Raw genomic sequence first — 20,119 nt, 5'->3', positions numbered from 1 at the left:
TCGTCTCTGGGCTCCCTCCTAGCTGCACCAACATGTCCTCCAGATACATTAAAGTTATGAGTGCCTTCCTGATCTGTGGTCTATGTTGAGCCACTATCTTAGGATTGAGAGAGGCAAGAGAGGCACAACTTCCATTATGTACAAACATGGTGTCAATCCCAGGGCTAGACTGCCTCAGGCAAATGTGAGCCTCAGGTGAGAATACAGCTGGCTGCCATGCTGATTTCAGCCTGGTAAGACACTGAGCAGCTGTCCCATACCTGAACTCTTGACTCATGGAAATTGTAAAATGATGAATGCATGTTGTTTTAAGCCTCTAACTTCATGGTAATTCCTTATACAGCAATAGAAACTGATACAAGAGGGTATACTAAACTTCATTCTGATATTGCATGAGGAATGTGCAAATGTCATACACTCCCAGAGAAACCACGAGTTCACTCACCTTAGAGGAAAACTGGCAAGTTTTTCTGTCCATGAACTGACAGCTTGCCCTTTGAATTTACTATCCAGCAGCCTAGGAGCAATTGAGTTTACTATCCAGTCTTCTTAGATGTCCTGTTGTAATCTGACTTTTGCACATATGCAGCCTTGGTTCCAGTGGACTGTGCTCCAAGGACTACAGGTTTTCCTACTTGGCTCAAATATAACCAGTAGATGGTGCTGACTCTACTGCTTAAAAAGCAGGATGTGATTTTTCTTGGCACAATGATCATGTGCCAAGAAAAATATGATCACGATGGCCGACAGGAAGTTATCCCTCTAGGCTCTTCTGGATCAATGACTACTCAGAGCCGGATGAGAACCACTAGAATTTATAAACTGTTGTGAGGGTAACAAGATGCAGTATTTATCATCTGCATGGTGGCTTAGACACAGAGAAACTTAGAGAGCAACCCCAAACATAAGCTCAGGCCGCAGATTAAGACAATGAGATGAGATCAAGTCAAAAGGAACCTGCCATGAAAAAATCACATCCTGCTTTTTTGTTGTTGTTTGTTTGAGAGAGAGTCTTGTTCTGTTGCCCAGGCTGGAGTGCAGTGGCACAATCTTGGCTCGCTGCAACCTCCACCTCCTGGGTTGAAGTGACGTGATTCTCCTGCCTAAGCCTCCTGTGTAGCTGGGACTACAGGCTCCCACCACCATGCCCAGTAACTTTTGTATTTTTAGTAGAGACAGGGTTTCATCATGTTGGCCAGGCTGGTCTTGAACTCCTGACCTCAAATGATCCACCCACCTCAGCCTCCCAAAGTGCCAGGATTACAGGTGTGAGCCACCAAGCCTGGCCACATTCTGCTTGTTAAAGAGTAACGTCAGCATCACCTACTGGTTACATGTGAGCCAGGTAACAAAACCCACAGTCCACTGGAACCAAAGCTGCATGTGTGCAAAGGTCACATTACAACAGGACACCAAAGAAGATGCTGGACAGTAAATTCAAGGGCTGAGCTGTCAGTCCCTGGACAGAAAACCTTGGGAGCATCCAACAGAGCCCCAAAACAAATGAGGTACAGCCACAGAATGAGAAACAATAGCAAACTGTCTGACCAACCAGGGATAGAGCAGTTACAGGCAGATGCACGTGTGTGCAAAGAGCACCTGCAACTGCTACCGACAGGGCAGATGAGTTCTGTATTTACTGTGGCAGAAGCTTATATTTAAAAGTTTAGTGAAAGAGTAAGTCCTCCATCTATAGTAGAACCCTCGAAGCACCAAATTCATTATAAGCCAGAGTGTTTTTGGATACCGTTAAAACGGGAAACACCCTGGACACTTAACTGTTTTATGATATAAGCCACGAGAAGAGCTGTATAGTTTTAGTGACCATATTATTTACTTTTCCATGACTTATTCCCATGAAAACAATCTTTTAGAACCCCCTTTTTAGATTTTGGCTCAGAAAGCATGCCACTTCTAAGTGCCACTGGTGGCAAGACCCTTTCAATAGCCACTAAAAGTTCAAACATTTTTCCAAGGACAGAGCATGCCTGCAGATGCTTATCCTCACCCCTGTGAAGAGATACTGCCTTGTTCAGAAAAACAAAACAGGCACTTCTGCTTGAATTTGGTTAATTTTGTCATCTGCATATGTAGTACTCAAGGCATACCCATCCCCTTCAATAGGCAATAGAGAAAATATGCTCGCCAGGCTCTTACCAGAGAGGTCAACATTTATTTGGCCTCTGCTACTTCTTCCCAGAGGCTTCCTAAGAAAACTGATCATTGACAGAGATGGAATTAGAGGAAGGCAATCTATCCATTCTTCTAGGCAGCCTAAGCTCTATCAAGTTAGCTATCTGGCCCTTAACACTGTGGTCATGGTCCACTGAGAAGGCCTTAAGCGACCAATTCATGGCCCATGGCAAGATCCTCATGGCCATGGGCTGTACCTTGGAATACCTGAAGTGGATGATGTGAAAACTCTGTTCACTGCGGCTTCCCCTGCCTTCTCCTTACCTTCTACCTTCAAGATGAAATGTCTTTGCTAAATTATCTTAGACGTATTGATGTTATACCTTCAGTTTTCATGAAGAGAGAATATAAGAAATGGTAACATGAAAAATATCCTGACAAATTTGCACTCAGTAAGACACTACACTGTCCATCATAGTTTCTCTTTATATAAGAAGAAATACGGGAAATGCCTTTAAAAATTTTAAACCAGAAAAATATATTTATTTAAATTAAAATTTTGTTTTCAAAGAGAAATAAATAATGTACTGGCAGCCAAGAAGCTCAGAGTTGAGGTCAATATTCAACTGCAAAAACTTTATCAGCCTTGGGATATATAAAATATATACATCCTCCCACCAGCACGTTGTTTTCTACTTATATTTCAATATCCTGCTAATGAAATGCCTTTTTCAAGATACTTCAAATCCTTTTTGGGAGTAGATGAGTTGTACATTAAAAAAACTTCAAGTGGGATGATAAACACAAAGCTTTAAGAATATATTGCATTTTAAAAGACAGTAAAATACAGTGGCTAAAAGCCATACTACTTGGTTTTTGAATTGCAACCCAGACATCCCTGACTTTGGTCAAGGTCTTAGTCTCTCTAAGTCAGCTTCCTTATCTGTAAAGTGCAGCGAACAACAGTTCCTTCATATAGGGTTATTTTGAGGAACAAATGTATTGGAGGAATAAATGAAGCACTTAGAATAGTAAGCAGTAAACATGGTTTGCTCACGGGCTAATGTTAAACTCTATTAGTATATGGTAGGATCAAAACGTCCTATCCTATTAGGCTTCGGGACTTTGTCTATTCCAGTGCAACATACAATGCTTACCTACTGTGGCAGATGCTGATGACAGCAGGGATTTGCCCCAGGATCCCCAGCTTGCCCATCCTCCTCCACTTGGAGGGGAATCCACAGCCTGGAGAAAAACAGATTAGCCACAGGTCAGCAATTCAGTATATCTCTGAATGAAAAAACATCTATTGGTTTGAAACAAAGAGGAGGTTTGGAAAAGAATCATGAACAACCGTATCTCATTGGCTATTAGTTTATAAGGGTCATAAAAGAATATCCTGACCTACACTGCAATGTGTACTTTGGAACCAAATTTATTAGTGCTGGTGTTGGCTTCTGAAGGCTTGGCTTGAAGGGAGAAGGGAGCTCAATGTTAACTGAGCCTTGATTCTCTCCCATTATCTAGAAGACAAGGAAAAGGGTTGTATGGGAAATAGATACTCATGAGGGTACAAGAGTGCTTTGAAAAACTTCAAAATGACCTGAACCCAGGCAATTTTTACAGGGCTTTAAAAAATGTGCTCTTCAAGGTGGAGGTAACTTTTAAGGCTCTGGGGCAGTGGGCAGGTGCTTTGGCATGGATGAGAGGCAATGTGTCTAAAAAGCATCAATAAGCCTAAGATGGATGGGCAGCAGTGACAGGAAGGCTTGCAAGGTAGAAACCTTTGAATCGAGGTGCCTGCTTCACTCACAATGGCCCCCATAACACAGGGATAAGAGTGTCCCTGACTTCAGTGAATTCCAATTCTTTTGCCTGGGTTTTTGGAATTAGAACTGAGACTGTGGTTCAGTGTGAACTGTGTGCATAAGTAGCAGAAGAAAACTCAGGCTGTGTGGGTGAACATGTTCTACCCACCATGCAGACTAAGAATTAAGAGAAGGCAGAGTGAGCAGAATGGAGATTGGCTTAGAGCTGCTGTTTGGATTCCTGACAGCCTCTTAGTCCCCGGTTTCTGTCCCTCCCCACAGCCCTGCTGCTTGCCGATCTTTGGATTCTATGAGATTCGCTCATCTTCTTGTTCATTCTTTTTTTAAACAATGTTTTGTTCACTGATATACCCGTAGAGCCTAGAAGAATTCTTGGAATATAGTAAGTGCTTAATAAATATTTATTGCATAAATGGCTGAAATGCATCCGTTTTCTCAGTTAGGTGTGCATGAGTTTCTGTTACTTGCAACCAGTAAGTCCTGACCCAAGTAGTGGAACCCAGTTTTCTCTTTCTATCTGGGAACACATCCTAGAAAACAAGGCAAGAATAGATATACTATTAGTTACATATATGGAGAATTATAGCTCTTTTTTACTCAAAAGCAAGGAAGGAACAAAGGAAGGAAAGAAGGAAGGAAGGAAGGAAAGAAAGAAGGAAGGAAGGAAGGAAGGGTAGAGAATGTAGGAGTCAGTGAAAAATTCCTACAGCATAAGGCCAGACGCAGTGGCTCACGCCTGTAATCCCAGCACTTTGGAAGGTCAAGGTAGGCGGATCACTGAGGTCAGGAGTTGAAGACCAGCCTGATCAACATGCAGAAACCCCCTCTCTACTAAAAATACAGAATTAATCCCACCTACTCAAGAGGCTGCCATGCCTATGTCCTGAATGGTATTGCCTAGGTTTTCTTCTAAAAAAAAAAAAAAAAAAAAAAAAGAGGCTGAAGCAGGAGAATCACTTGAGCCCGGGAGGCAGAGGTTGCAGTGAGCTGAGATCACACCATTGCACTCCACCCTGGGCAACATGAGTGAAACTCTGTCTCAAAAAAAAAAAAAAAAAAAAAAAATTCCTACAGTGCCTGTAGATTCCGTAACTTCTGACCCGCAGCTGGTCCGTCAGTCATCTCCAACTCCCTACTCCTTGCTGTTTTCTACCCTTGCAGATAAGGATGATCATGTGAAACATGAGATATATAAATGGAAAAGTTTTTGCTTTCATAATAGTTACAGCGAGGCCCCACTCTTTCCCCTTCTCTTTTTCAAATATGAAGTTTAAAATTGAAGCAGTCATTTTTGCTGCCACAAGGGAACGGTCAAGAAATCACAGTCACTGGTCCTGGCTCTGCTGACCTCCTAAACCAACAGTAGCTGCCTGTTTCCATTCTTTCTATGAAGTGAGAGAAAAGAAAATCACTATTTTGTAAACTACTGTAAGTTGGATTTTAGTTACTTCGACTCAAAAGCATTCCTACCTGATTCAAATACTACCCATCAGTGTAGAGTACTAGTTGAGATTAAGTTATGGAAGTTAAATTGCTTGGATTTGACTCCAGGCTCTGCCGTATTGGACAACAAATTACTCAAGTTATTTTACACCTTCATTTCTTTATTATAAAATGCAAAGTATAGTAGTGTAAGTGCCATGAGTGTAAGAACCAAGAACCTCACTGGGTGGTTGTGAAGATTAAAAGAGGTAATTTACATAAAGTTGTGAGCATAGTGCCTGGCATATAAGAAGCACTCCGTAAGTGAGAGCTAGAAATAATGATAAGAAAAAACTATACTTTTAGGACTAAGAAGCAGAAAGCTTTGAAAGTTAGCTGTCATTTTTTTTCTTTCTGTCTGGAAACAATGAGAATCTTGTTAACATGAATGGAAATATTCATGAGTCATCACTGCCTGCTTTCATTTTTGGTGTCTACATTGATTTTCTTCACTTCAGCAATGGAATCCAGTGGCAATTTTACACTGTTATGAAGACAGATGGAAGTCAGTGATTAATATCATTCTTTCACAGGACAAATCACTACCTATGATTAGGAAGAGTTAATACAATTAGAGATGACAGCTTCTGACTCAAATTTATAATATTTATTATGCTCTGACAGCTTGTAATTGACTAGCAAATGGAAATAAATGTTAAACGAGTCTAGAGCTTTTTGCTGTATAAGTGACTACTTCAATTGCTTTATTAATAAAGTCCTTTGACATTGAACTGTGACTTCTTGATCAGCTATAAAGAATATTTGTTGGCTGGGTGCAGTGGCTCATGTTTGTAATCCCAGCACTTTGAGAGGCTGAGGCCGGTGGATTGCCTGAGCTCAGGAGTTCGAGACCAGCCTGAGAAACATGGTGAAACCCCGTCTCTACTAAAATATAAAAAGTTAGCTGGGCATGGTGGCTTGTGCCTGTAGTCCCAGCTACTTGGGAGGCTGATGCAGGAGAATTGAAAGAACTCGGGAGGTGGAGGTTGCAGTGAGCCAAGATCACGCCATTGCACTCCAGCCTAGGTGACAGAGCGAGACTCTGTCTAAAAAAAAAAAAAAAAAAAAAAAAGTTGTTATCAAATGGAAAATAAATGAGTAAGTACACATATTTAATGTAAAACATATAGACTAAATGTTAAAGATGAATTATTATATCTCAGCATGAATACTTATTCCATTTTAAATGGACCTAATGTCACACAATCAGGAGACTCTACAACAGGCAGCATAGAGCTACTCAGATTGCCTATTACCAATAGAGGAATTTTAAAACTTTTTTCTCACTCTCCCTGCCCTGTAAGTCCCACCTCCTTCAACAGACAACTTCACATCCTAATTCATAGAGAAAAAATAAAGCCATCAGATGAGAACTATCTCAACTGCCTTCCCACTCCCCAAAACTCGCAGAAAAATGACCTTATATTATAACAGCAACTCAGACTTAGCTTGATCAAGAAGGATATTCAAAACTCAACTGGAGATCATTTAAACATCTAAACCTTTGTGTGGTCCTGAGAAGAATGTAGGATTCTATCAAGTTCACAGTTCTTTTATTTTTTTGGAAAAGGGTCTCGCTCTGTTGCCCAAGCTGGAGTGTGTGGTGTGATGATACCTCACTGCATCCTCCAACTCCTGGGCTCAAGTAATCTTCCTGCCTCAGCCTCCTCAGTAGCTGAGATTACAGGCCTGCACCACCATAACTAGTTAATGTTGAAAAATTGTTTTTTATAGAGACAGGCTCTCACTATGTTGCCCAGGCTGGTCTTGAACTCATGGTCTCAAGTGATCCTTCCATCTTGGCCTCCTGAAATGCTAGGATTACAGGTGACTGCACCTAGCCTAAGTTAATGTTGTTTAGAAATAGGAAAGAGATGTTCATATCTAGTATCCCATTTAAAGATCTTTATCATTAAACAGAAAATGCATTTATTTTAGGCTATCAAGTTTAAAGGTATTAGATAGAAAAACAGTATCTCAGAACTCCATCAAATTCAAAGGTCTTTAACATTTAGATGGAAAACCTATCTTAACGGTGAAGAAGAGAAGCAACTTGGTTGATCTATTTCCTTGAGCAGATCAAGAATCAGGTACTGTGTATAACTTGCATCCAGGGATACAGGCAATGAAACCTATGAGTTTTGTAACTCATAGGGTGATCTACCCTTTTTAATTTTTGTAACTCATAACATAGCTACTCGAAAAAGGGGGTCAGTATGACATCTGGGAGGATGAAAATTGCTCTGGAGCCCGAAACTGTCAAAATATCTGATTGAAAATGGCCTCAGTTATTTCCAGCTAATTTTCTTTCTTTTTCTTTTTTTTCTTGAGACAGAGTCTTGCTCTATTGCCAGGCCCCAGGCTGGAGTGCAATGGTGCGATCTCGGCTCACTGCAACCTCCACCTCCTGGGTTCAAGCAATTCTCCTGCCTCAGCCTCCCGAGTAGCTGGGACTACCGGCATGCGCCACGACGCCTAGCTAATTTTTGTATTTTTTAGTAGAGATGCGGTTTGACCACGTTGGCCAGGATGGTTTAGATCTCTTGATCTCACGATCTGCCCACCTCAGCCTCCCAAAGTGCTGGGATTACAGGCCTGAGCCACCGCGCCTGGCCCTTTCCAGCTAATTTTCTTCCTTGGTAAATATGTGTCATTCAACTCTGGGAGGATTTAAAAATTAAATATAGAAAGGTTTAAAGTATTGAAGACACGTTCTTCATATTTTTGTGCATATTTGGTCTTTTCTGTACTATTAATATTGAAGGAATCTAACCCATTAGAGTAACAGTTTTTGAAAATCAATTAAAAATGAATAATTGAATTATTAGACTTCTGATTTTAAGCTGAAATCGTCCCAAGTTTCTGCATATTAAGAGGACTTTAAGTCAACTCTATAAATTTATTTTAATAGCTTTATAACCATAATAATAATTATTATTATTTGAGACGGAGTCTCTCTCTGTTGCCCAGACTGGAGTGCAGTGGCGTGCTCACTGCACTGCAACCTCTGCCTCTGCTCACTGCAACCTCTGCCTCCCAGGTTTGAGCAATTCTCCTGCCTCAGCCTCCTAAGTAGCTAGGACTACAGGTGCACCCCACCACGCCCAGCTAATGTTTTGTATTCTAGTGGAGACAGGGTTTCACTGTATTTCCCAGGCTGTTTGGAAACTCCTGAGCTCAGGCAATCCACCTGCCTTGGCCTGGCCTCCCAAAGTGCTGGGATTACAGGCATGAGCACCTGGCCACTTTATAAAAATTATTAAGTATGCAGCAAGGTTTTGTCTAAGTGAATAAATAAGGTACTTAAAAAGGAAGTAGAATATATTATATATGCAGTTTAAAATATTTAAGGTGTGTAAGTTGGTAAAAGGGACCAAACCAAGTATTAATCAAAAGTACCTTGAAAGTGGCTGTTCAATTTTGCTAGACTTCTAAACAGAGATTTGTGAGAGTCATGTAAAGCCTAAGGATTGGGTTTTTGAGTTTGTCATCCTCACAGATGGAACACAAATTCTTTAAACCCAATAAAACATTTGAGTAATTCTTTTTATGCACAAAATACACAGTGGCCTACACCAGAAACCCATCTAAAAACAAAGCTAAGTAACTACTCTGCGACTCACAATTATTTCCTCCCTTCCTCTTAGGTACCACAGTACTTCCCCCTGGCACGTCTGCTGGTTTGGGTAGGTTGGTTATCCTCTCTCCTGGCTTTTCAGCCTTTTTCTCTACAGACTGCTTCCCTGTACAGGATACTTTTCTTTTCTTTCTTTTGAAATGGAATCTCGCTCTGTCACCCACGCTGGAGTATGATGGCATCATCTCTGCTGACTGCAGCCTCTGCCTCTCAGGTTCACATGATTGTCTTGCCTTCACCTCCCGAGTAGCAGGGATTGCTGGTGCCCAACCCAGGCTGCATTTCTATCCATGCTTTCTAGATAGATTACATTTAACCATGCACATGATTTCTCTATCTTAAAGCCAACAAATGAAAATCACAACATGGACAAAATGTTTCTTTCAAACTTATCTGGTGTCTGCTCTACATCTTTCTTCTTTGTCTCTTAAAAAAGGTGCTTATTCAGCTGGGCATGGTGGCGCGTGCCTGTAATCCCAGCTACTCAGGAGGCTGAGGCAGGAGAATTGCCTGAACCCAGGAGGCAGAGGTTGCGGTGAGCCGAGATCGCGCCATTGCACACTCCAGCCTGGGTAACAAGAGCTAAACTCCGTCTCAAAAAAAAAAAAAAAAAAAAAAAAGGTGCTTATCCTGGCCAGGCACAGTGGCTCACACCTGTAATCCCAGCATTTTGGGAGGCCGAGGCGGTGAAACCTCGTCTCGACTAAAAATACAAAACTTAGCCGGGTGTGGTGGTACATACCTGTAGTTCCAGCTACTCCGGAGGCGGAGGCAGGAGAATCGCTTGAACCCAGGAGGCAGAGCTGAGATTGTGCCGCTGCTCTCCAGCCTGGTGCCTGGTGTGCTTATCTTCTGTATTTACCTCCCTTGTCCCTCCTCCCTCCGCAGTAAGTCTCCTGTGTCCACTAGCTCACGAAATCGTTCTTCTCAAGGTCAAGTGGCTTTCTGTAGTCAAAGCCATGGACTCATTGCAGTCTTTTTATTCCTTACCTGACCTCTCCATAGCATCCAAAACTCACCTACTTTTACATCTGCCTTAGAGTGTCCTATTCTGATGGTGTCCAGACCTATCTTCTGACTCTCACTTTTTTTTTTAATCATCTTTTAGTATGACGATTTCAGTTATTTACATCAGAATGCTTCTACAAGCATATTGTGACATTATGGGTGCTTCTTAGATTAACCTACAATCCAAGTGCTGTCAGCATGCCAATAAAATATGCACAGTTCAGGTGGTCAGCCAGCATTGCAATCACGAAAGCCATACTCTGGAGGCAGCTATTTATAGAGATCCTATTATCTGTATCTCTAGTAACATCTGATGCTTTGCCAATTACCGTACTGAATTGCAAAAATGGATTTTAATTGGTAAACATGGTGGACCATTTACTAGCATTCTGAATATCTGAAAGGGGTTCTAGATGGCAAAAACAAAGGTATTCAAGGAGCTGGCCGTGGTGGCTCACTCAGGTAATCCCAGCACTTTGGGAGGCCAAGGCAGGGGGATCACTTGAGGCCAGGAGTTCAAGACCAGTCTGGGCAACATGGCAAGACCTGATATCTACAGAAAAATTTAAAAAATTAGCAAGGTATGGTGGTGTGCACATGTAGTCCTATCTACTTGGTAGGGTGAGGCAAGAGGATCACCTGGATCCAGTAGTTCAAGACTGCAGTGAGCTATGATCTTGCTACTTCACTCCAGCCTAGGCAACAGAGAGAGACTCTATTTTAAAAAAGAAGGGTGGGCAGGGATGTGGGGCTGTGGTTCATATCTGTAATCCCAGCACTTTGGGAGGCTGTGGCAGGTGTATCGCCTGAGGTCAGGAGTTCGAGACCAGCCTGGCTAACATGGTAAAACCCTATCTCTACTTAAAATACAAAAATTAGCATGGCATGGTGGTAGATGCCTATAGTTCCAGCTACTCTGGTGGCTGAAGCAGGAGAATCGCTTGAATCTGGGAGGCAGAGGTTGCAGTGAGCCGAGATCACACCACTGCATTCCAGCCTGGGCGATAGAGGGAGACCCTATCTCAAATAAATACATAAAAAATAAAAAATTTAAAAAGTATTCAAGATTTGTAGATGGCTAAGTATATTTTAGACTCCCCCTAGTTTTACATGAAGAGGGTGTTACAAAGGATTTTGCACTGTGTAAATGGTCTTCCATCCAACTTTCAACTTTGGGGAATTCTGGTAACTCAATGCCAGCTATGAGTGAAGAAATCTTAGCTCTGAAATCCAGGCGGTTGCCTTGAGTAAATCTTTCACTCACAGTGGACGTCAAAGCACCTAAACAATGGGATGTTCTCAAGCCTACATGAGAAAGAGTTCTCATAAACCATTTTCAGCTCTCCTAAGTACCATTTCATTAAAAAAATGTCAGTGTGGCGCAATGTGATCTGAGACTTGATTTCACTTATGGAATGTGGTAGTGGTGAGATTGTACTTCAACTTCTTTGCTAGCTATTTATTTAAAAAACAAAACAGGCCGGGAGCAGTGGCTCACACCTGTAATCCCAGCACTTTGGGAGGCCAAGGCAGGCAGATCTCAAGGTCAGGAGTTCAAGACCAGCCTGGCCAATATGGTGAAACCCCATCTCTACTAAAAATACAAAAATTAGCCTTTTTAAAAGGGGTGATGAAGATTTATCAGACATAGATGTACACGGAATTAAATAGGCTTTTGTACTTGGCTGTTTTCCTGCAGAACCTGCCATTCCTTAGAGGTGGCCTGTGTTCAAGATCCAAACAACAACCTTGTAATGAACTTTAGATTCAAGAATTTGTTTTGTAGAATTCACTCTGCTCTGGAGAAACAGGGAAAGAGTCGTTTTCATTAATACAAAATGACTTCTTATGAGTATGCAACTGGAGGTAAATAAAATAGAAAAAAGTGAACAATAATAAAAAACTGGCATAAAGTTGACTTCTAATAAAAAGATACATTACTAAGAGAAATAGTAGAATCCCTTTTTCTGGTAATCTTTAAAAAGAGACTAAATTTGCACCTACACAGAAGGGTTTAACTATGACCTGGGTGAGAGTGATAGCCTCTCCCCCAGGCCCTTTCAGCCAGCCTATTGGCTTTCTTGCCCTTCTTGGAACAAATTCACAGGTACTGTTCCCAAGCCTTGGTGCGCTCTGAGCTTCTGATCCAACACAACACATCCAGAGCCACAGGCCCAACCCAACTCTGTGGCCAGTGTTTGCACTTGCATTCAGAAAATCTGTAGTGCTCCGTTATTAGGAAAGTCTCCCTTTTTCAAGGTGCTTGAAATGCTGCCACTGTTGTAGGGGGTGGGGAAAGTGGAGTTCCGATCCTCTTGGTTCCGCTTTGCTCGGTTCCGCTTTGCCCGGTTCCGCCCCATTCCATATTCAGTTCCATCCCATATTCCATTCCATTCCATTGCATTTTTCATTCCATTCCATTCCATATTCCTTTCCGTTCCATCTTCCATTCCATTCTACATTCCATTCATTGTACATTCCATTCCATTCCACATTCCATTCCATTCCACATTCCATTCCATTCAATATTCTATTTCATTCTATTCCATTCCATATTGCACTGCATTCTATATTCCATTCCATATTCCATACCATTCCATATTCCATTTCATTTCATATACCATTCTGTCTCATTCCATACTGCATTTCATTCCATATTCCATTCCATTCCATTGCATATTCCTTTCCATTATGCTCCATTCCATTCCATTCCGTATTCCATTCCACATTCCATTCCATTCCGCGTTCTATTCCATTGCACATTCCATTCCATATTTGATTCCAATTCCATTCCATTCCATTCCATTCCATATTCGATTCCATTCCATATTCCATTCCATTCTGAATTTCATTGATTCCATATTCCATTCCATTGCATATTCCTTTCCATTACACTCCATTCCATATTCCATTCTTTCCATATTCCAATCCATCCCAATCCATTCCATATTCGATTCCATATTCCATTTCATTCCATTCCATTTGTGATTCCATTTCATTCCATGCCATATTCCATTCTATATGCCATTCCATTCCAGCCATTTCATATTCCATTCCATTCAATTCCATTTTATATTCCATTTAATTCAGTATTCCATTCCATTCCATACTTGATTCCATTCCAATTCCATTCCATTCCATATTCCATTCCACATTCCATTGTATTCCATATTCCATTCCATATTTAATTACACATTCCATTCCATTTCATATTCCATTCCATTCCATATTCCATTGAATTTCATATTCCATTTCATTCTATATTCCATTCCATGCCATGCCATGTTCCATTCTCTTTCATATTTTATTCTATTCCAATCCATTCCATATTCCATTCCTTTCAATATTCCATTCCATTCCATGTTCTATTCTATATTCCATTCCATATTCCATTCTATATTCCATTCCATTCCATATTCCATTCCATTCCATATTCTACATCATTCCATATTCCATTCCATTCCATATTCCATTCCCTTCCCTATTTCATTCCATTACACTCCATTCCATATTCCATTCAATATTCCATTCCTTTCCATATTCCATTCCATTCCAGATTCCATTCCATTCCTTTTCATATTCCATTCAATTCCATATTCCATTCCATTGAATATTCCATTCCATATTCTATTTCATTTCATTTCATATTCCATTGCATTCCATATTCCATTCAATATTCTATTCCTTTCCATATTACCTTCCATTTCATCTTCCATTCTATATTCCATTTCCTCCCATATTCCATTCCATTTCATATTCCATATTTCATTCCATTCCACAGTCCATTCCATCCCATTCCACATTCCATTCTATTCCATATTCCATTCCATTCTGTTTCAGAATATATTCCATTCCATGTTCCATTCAATTCTATATTCCATTCTATAATCCATCCCATTCTCTTCTATTCCACATTCCGTTCTATTCCATATTCGATTCCACAGTTCATCCCATTCCATATTCCATTCCATTCCATATTTAATCCCATTCCATAATCTATTCCATTTCATATTCCATTCTATATTCCATTCCATATTCCATTTCATTCCATTCCATATTTCATTCAATTCCATATTCCAATCTATAATCTATTCCATCTTCCATTCCATTCTATTCCATTTTACATTCCATTCCATTCCATATTCCATTCTATAATCCATTCCATTCTATATTCCATTCTATTCCATATCCTTTCATTCTATATTCCTTTCTATTTTCCATTTCATATTCCATTGTGTATTCCATTCCATTGCATATTCCATCCCAGTCTATATATTCTATTCCATTCCATATCCACTCCATTTCATATTCCATTCTATTGCATATTCCATTCCATTTTCCATTCGATTCCATTCCATATTCCATTTCATATTTTATTACATTCTATATTCCTTTGTATATTCCATTTCCTCCTATATACCATTCCATTCCATATTCCATATTCCATTCCATTCCACATATCATTCCATTCCACATTCCACTCTATTCCATATTGTATTCTATTCTACTACATATGTCTTTCCATAATCCATTCCATATTCCATTCCATATTTTATTACATTGCATATTCCATTCCACATTCCACTCAATATTCTATTCTATATTCCATTTTCTATTTTATTACATTCCATATTCCATTCCACATTCCATTCCATTTCACCTTCCATTTCATTCCATACTCCACTGTATATTCCATTCCATTCCATGTTCTATTCCATTCCATATTCCATTGTATATTCAATTTTATTCCATATTCCATTCCTCCCATATTCCACATTCTATTCCATTTAGTATTCCATTCCATTCCATTCCTTTTCATATTCCATTCTACATTCCATTCCATATTTCATTCCATTCCATATTCAATTCTACATTCCATTCAATTCCCTTCCACATTCCATTCCATTTCATATTCCATTTTATACTCTATTCCACTACATATTCCATTCCATTCCATTGCATGTTCCATTCCATTCTCTTCCATATTCCATTCAATATACTTTTCCTTTCCATATTCCATTCTATTCCATATCCATTCCATATTCCATTCCATTTCATTCCACATTCCATGCCATTCCATTTTCTTTCATATTCCATTCTATTCCATATTCCATTCCATTCTGTTCCATATTGCATTCCATATTCCATTCCATTCTATAATCCATTCCATTAAGTTCTATATTCCATACCATTCTATATTCCATTCCATTCCATTCCATATCTATTCCTTTCCATATTCCATTCAATTCCATATTCCCTTCCGTATTCCATTCCATTAAATTCAGTATTCAATTTCATTCCACATTCCATTTCATATTCTATTCTATTCCATATTCCATTCAATTCCATTCCACATTCCACTTCATTCCATATTCCACTCCATTCCATTCCATATTCCATTATCTTCCATATTTCATTCCACATTCCATTCCATTTTCCATTCAATTCCATTCCATATTCCATTACACATTCCATTTTCCATTCCATTCCATATTCCATTCCATATTCCATTCCATTCCATATCCATTCAATATTTGATTCCTTTCCTTATTGCATTGCATTCCATATTCCATTCCACATTCCATTCCATTTCATATTCTATTTCATTCCATATTCCATTTCCTTCCATATTCCATTCTATATTCCATTCCATATTCCATTCCATTTCATAACCTATTCAATTCCATTCCATATTTCTTTCCATATCTTATTCCACTCCACGTTCCATTTCATTCCATTCCATATTCTATTCTTTATTCCATTCTGTTCCATTCCATATTCCGTCCCATTCCATATTCCATTCAATTCTATATTCCATCCCATATTTCTTTCCATTTCATTCCATTCCCTACTCCATTCAATATTCTATTCCTTTCTATATTCCATTCCATATTCCATTCCCTCCCATATTCCAGTCCATTCCATATTCCATATTCTATTCAGTGTTTTATATTCCATTTCATTCTACATTCCATTCAATTTCATATTCCATACTATTCCATATTCCATTCCCTATTCCATTCCATTCCAAATTTCATTCCATATTCCATTCCATCCCATATTCAATTCTATATTCCATTCCATTCCACATACTATTCCATTTCATAATCCATTCAATTCCATTTCATATTCCTTTCCATATTTTATTCCATTCCATATTCCATTCCACATTCCATTCCATTTCATATTCCATTCCATTCCATATTCCGTTCTATATTCCATTCCATATTCCATCCTATTCCATTTCATTCCATATTCCATTCAATTCCACATTCCATTCCATTTTGTTTCATATTCCTTTCCATATTCCATTCCATTCCATATTCCATTCATTCCATTCCATTCCATTCCTTATTTCATTCCATTCAATTCCATATTCCATATTCCATATTCCATTCCACTCCATTCTATTCTATTATTATTTATTTTTTTGAGACGGATTTTTGCTCTTGTCGCCCAGGCTCGAGTGCAATGATGTGATCTTGGCTCACTGCAGCCTTGACCACCTGTGTTTAGGTGATCCTTCTGCCTCTTCCTGAGTAGCAGGGACTACAGGTGCATGCCTGGCTAATTTTTTTGTATTTTTCATGGAGACAGGGTTTCGCCACGTTGCCCAGGATTCAATATATTTTAAATCTCCTCCAGTGGTTGTAACATTCAGCTAAAGTTGAGAACTGGTCTAGGTAGGGGCTCTTAATTATTTAGGGCATCTGTAGATGGCTTCAAAGGACCAGTGACTTCTTGAAACTCATAAACAAAATTTGGTGTATGTTTACCCTATCTGATCCAAACTCCCAGCTGGTCCTCAAATCTCTTCCATAACATCCCAGTAAAATGACTGTTGGGCTTTTGTTAAAACATTTCCAGTGAAGGGAAGCACCTTTCCCCTGAGGAAGCCTATCTCAGACAGTTCTGAGGGTCAAACCCCTTGAGGGAAGTGGGTGGAAGGGAAGCCCAATCTTGAATACAAGTGTCATAAAACATTAGTCACTTCATAGAGGAAAAAGCTGAAGCACAGAGACATTAGGGTGTCTGGCCCAAACTAATGGAGCTTATGATAGATTGGAGGGTGAAAGCCCAGGCTCCTGGTTTCCTGTTTAGTTCCTGTCCCTCACGTCATGCTGCAGAGTTACTTCAACGGTGCGATCTGTGATGGCACACTTCAGGATAAACAGGGGTGGGCATGGCTGAGTAAGATCCCAATTTCTCCCTCCTGCACCATCCTTCTCGAAGGCAGGCCATCCCGGACAGAAAGGGGAGAGCAGCCCGTCTCCTCCTTTCATGTGGGGTGGCTCCCACCCCTGCCCGGCCCCACATGACTGGAGGTGAAGGCTCCAGGAAAACCCTGCTGGGAGTCTTCTTGGTGGCCTAGGTGCCAACAGGGAGATCTGGCTTATCTCATACCCTGAGAGATAGGTGCAGGCACTGAAGGGAAGGGGTGATGAGTGCGTTCCACCTCTGTTCCCCTGGAAGGTGGTGTGTGATGATAATAAAACAGTGATCTGAAGGCTGAAGGTCTCCACCACGGATTTGTAAATATATACCAGATTTAAAGTGATCTTAAAGAAACATTAACTTGTTTAGGGTGGAATCAGGCTTGTTAATTATCTGGAGTCATGATGTCTGATATTACAATATCTTCCATTTACAACCAAGTAGCCCAGAACAAGCTACCATCTTGGAGCCTGGCTGCCACAGCTATAAGCTAGAGTTAGTAACACTCAGCTTTATACTGTTAATGAAGTGAATTACATAATATATAAAGAGGCTAGCAGAGTGTCTGGCACACAGCTTGTGTCCAGTAATTGGTGGCTGTTATTGTTAATAATGCATTTATCAGAATGAAAATATTATGACAAATTATTTTCATGTACGTCTAATCTCACTATACAACACATTTCTGAGGACAGAGGTGTGTCACGGTACATTTTGAACTCCCAATTCCCACCCACAGAGCTTGGTGCTAGCTCTGCACTCAGTATAAGCATGAACTTAGGTCGAAGTGACCCATTCTTACCGGGTGATTCTGTTCTTGCAGGGGTATTTCGGATCCGGCTTCTGCCTCAAGGCTGACGGAATCAATACACTCAGCAAGTGTATCCTTACTCACTTCTCCATTGAGAGGGGGCTCCATGGCGCTGGCATCTTGAGGCTGCACAGAAGGTCCAGCAGCATCAGCCCCTGCCGCCTGCATAGCTGCATTTTCATGACCGTCCCCTCTGGGGTCAGCTGGTGTTGGCTCATGTGAAACTGCAGCTGAATCACAGTGCACTTCTGCATCTTCAGGTAAAGAATCACTGTTGGGCATCTCAGTAACTTCCGCTTTGTCTCCAGCGGCTAAGGTGTCACCAGCATCATCAGACATTTTAATATCTGTCAACACAATTACAAACATCTCACGCTTTCATCGAATTGTAAAGCTTCATTTCAAAGCCCTGGATAGAGAAATCTGGTAGGAGTAAACTTTTTTTAACCAGTACTCTACGTAACTCTGAGGGAGACTGAATAATGCAGGGGCCCCCAACCCTGTATTATTCCCTGTATCAGTCCCTGGCTGTTAGGAACTGAGCTGCACAGCAGTGGGTGAGTGGCGGGTGAGCGAGCACAGCTTCATCTGTATTTACAGTTGCTCCCCATCACGCGCGTGACCACCTGAGCTCTGCCTCCTGCCAGATCAGTGATGGCACTAGATTCTCATAGGAGAGTGAACCCTATTGTGAACTGCGCATGTGAGGGATCTAGCTTGCCCGCTCCTTATGACAATCTAATGCCTGATGATCTGTCACTGTGTCCCATCACCCCCAGATGGGAGCATCTAGTTGCAGGGAAACAAGCTCAGGGCTTCCACTGATTCCACATTATGGTGAGTTGTATAATTATTTCATTATATATTACAATGTAATAATAGAAATAAAGTGCACAGTAAATGTAATGTGATTGAATCATCCCCAAACCATTTCCCTCACACCCCTTTTCACTGATCTGTGGAAAAACTGTCTTCCATAAAACCAGTTCCTGATGCCAAAAAGGTCGCAGACTGCTGGAATAACGAATGGTTCCCAATATAACCATAATCCAATTCCTGGAACCTGTGAGTGTTATCTTACATAACAAAAGGGATTTTACAGATTTAAGTTAAGGATCTTGAGATGAGGGGATTATTTTAGATCATCTGAGTTGTCCTTAAATGTAATCACAAGTGTCCTTATCAGGCAGAGGCAGAGGGAGATACGACTACAAAGAGGAAAAGGTGATGTGATGACAGAAGCAGAGGCTGGAGTGATGCACTTCAAAGGTGAAGGAAGGGGCCCACAGCCAAGGAGTATGGGTGGCCACCAGAAGCTGAAAAGGGAAAGGAAACCATCCTCCGCTCAGAGACTCTAGAAGGAGCCAGCCTGCCAGCAACTTAACTTTAGCCCATGGACGCTGATTTCAGACGTCTGACCTCCAGAACTGCAAGAGAATAGGTCTGTGTTGGCAAAAGCCACAAAGTTAGTTGTAATTTCCACAGCAGCAATAGGAAGCTAACAAACCTACAGGGCTATCTTTAAACTTTCCTGGAGCTCTTACTTGGCATGAAGGACTGTGCCTATGGGAACTAAGAGCATTAGCTGTATCTTTAAAATTATTGAATCTGGCTTTATTAATTATATTTGTAGCAATAATGAGAATAAGCACAGGAAGGGAGGGTGCAGTGGCTCACATCTAGAATTCCAGCACTTTGGGATGCTGAAGTGGGCGGATCACATGAGGCCAGGATCAGCCAAGGCCAACATGGCGAAACCCCATCTCTAATAAAAATACAAAAATTAGCTTGGCATGATGGCATGCACCTGTAGTCCCAGCTACTTGGGAGGCTGAGGCACAAGAATCACTTGAACCTGGAGGGTGGGGGTTGCAGTGAGCTGAGACTGTCTCACTGTACTCCAGCCTAGGTGACACAGCGAGACTCTGTCTCCAAAAAATAAATAAAGAAATAAAGAATAAGTCTAGAAAATACCTGAGCGCCTATCAAAAAAAAATACTTGGT

General features: G+C 40.6%; 1 protein-coding gene across 3 annotated transcripts in view; it reads right to left on the bottom strand.

Moving 5' to 3' along the window:
- The window catches only part of FAM114A1 (family with sequence similarity 114 member A1), a 94,559-nt gene that overhangs the window by 65,858 nt on the left and 8,582 nt on the right, over positions 1-20,119 (bottom strand). For all 3 annotated transcript variants that reach the window (XM_074396015.1, XM_039468524.2, XM_074396016.1), the window contains exons 2-3: positions 18,107-18,462; positions 3,291-3,378 (exon numbers count right to left, since the gene is read on the bottom strand). In XM_074396015.1, the coding sequence (XP_074252116.1) occupies positions 3,291-3,378; positions 18,107-18,454 (436 nt within the window). In that variant the 5' untranslated portion in view covers positions 18,455-18,462. The remainder of the gene's footprint in view (positions 1-3,290; positions 3,379-18,106; positions 18,463-20,119) is intronic.

This window comes from Saimiri boliviensis, chromosome 3 (genome assembly GCF_048565385.1).
Source record: "Saimiri boliviensis isolate mSaiBol1 chromosome 3, mSaiBol1.pri, whole genome shotgun sequence".
Lineage (NCBI taxonomy): Eukaryota > Metazoa > Chordata > Mammalia > Primates > Cebidae > Saimiri > Saimiri boliviensis.
Note: the sequence above shows the minus strand (reverse complement) of the source record. Positions and strands in the feature narration are given on the sequence as shown.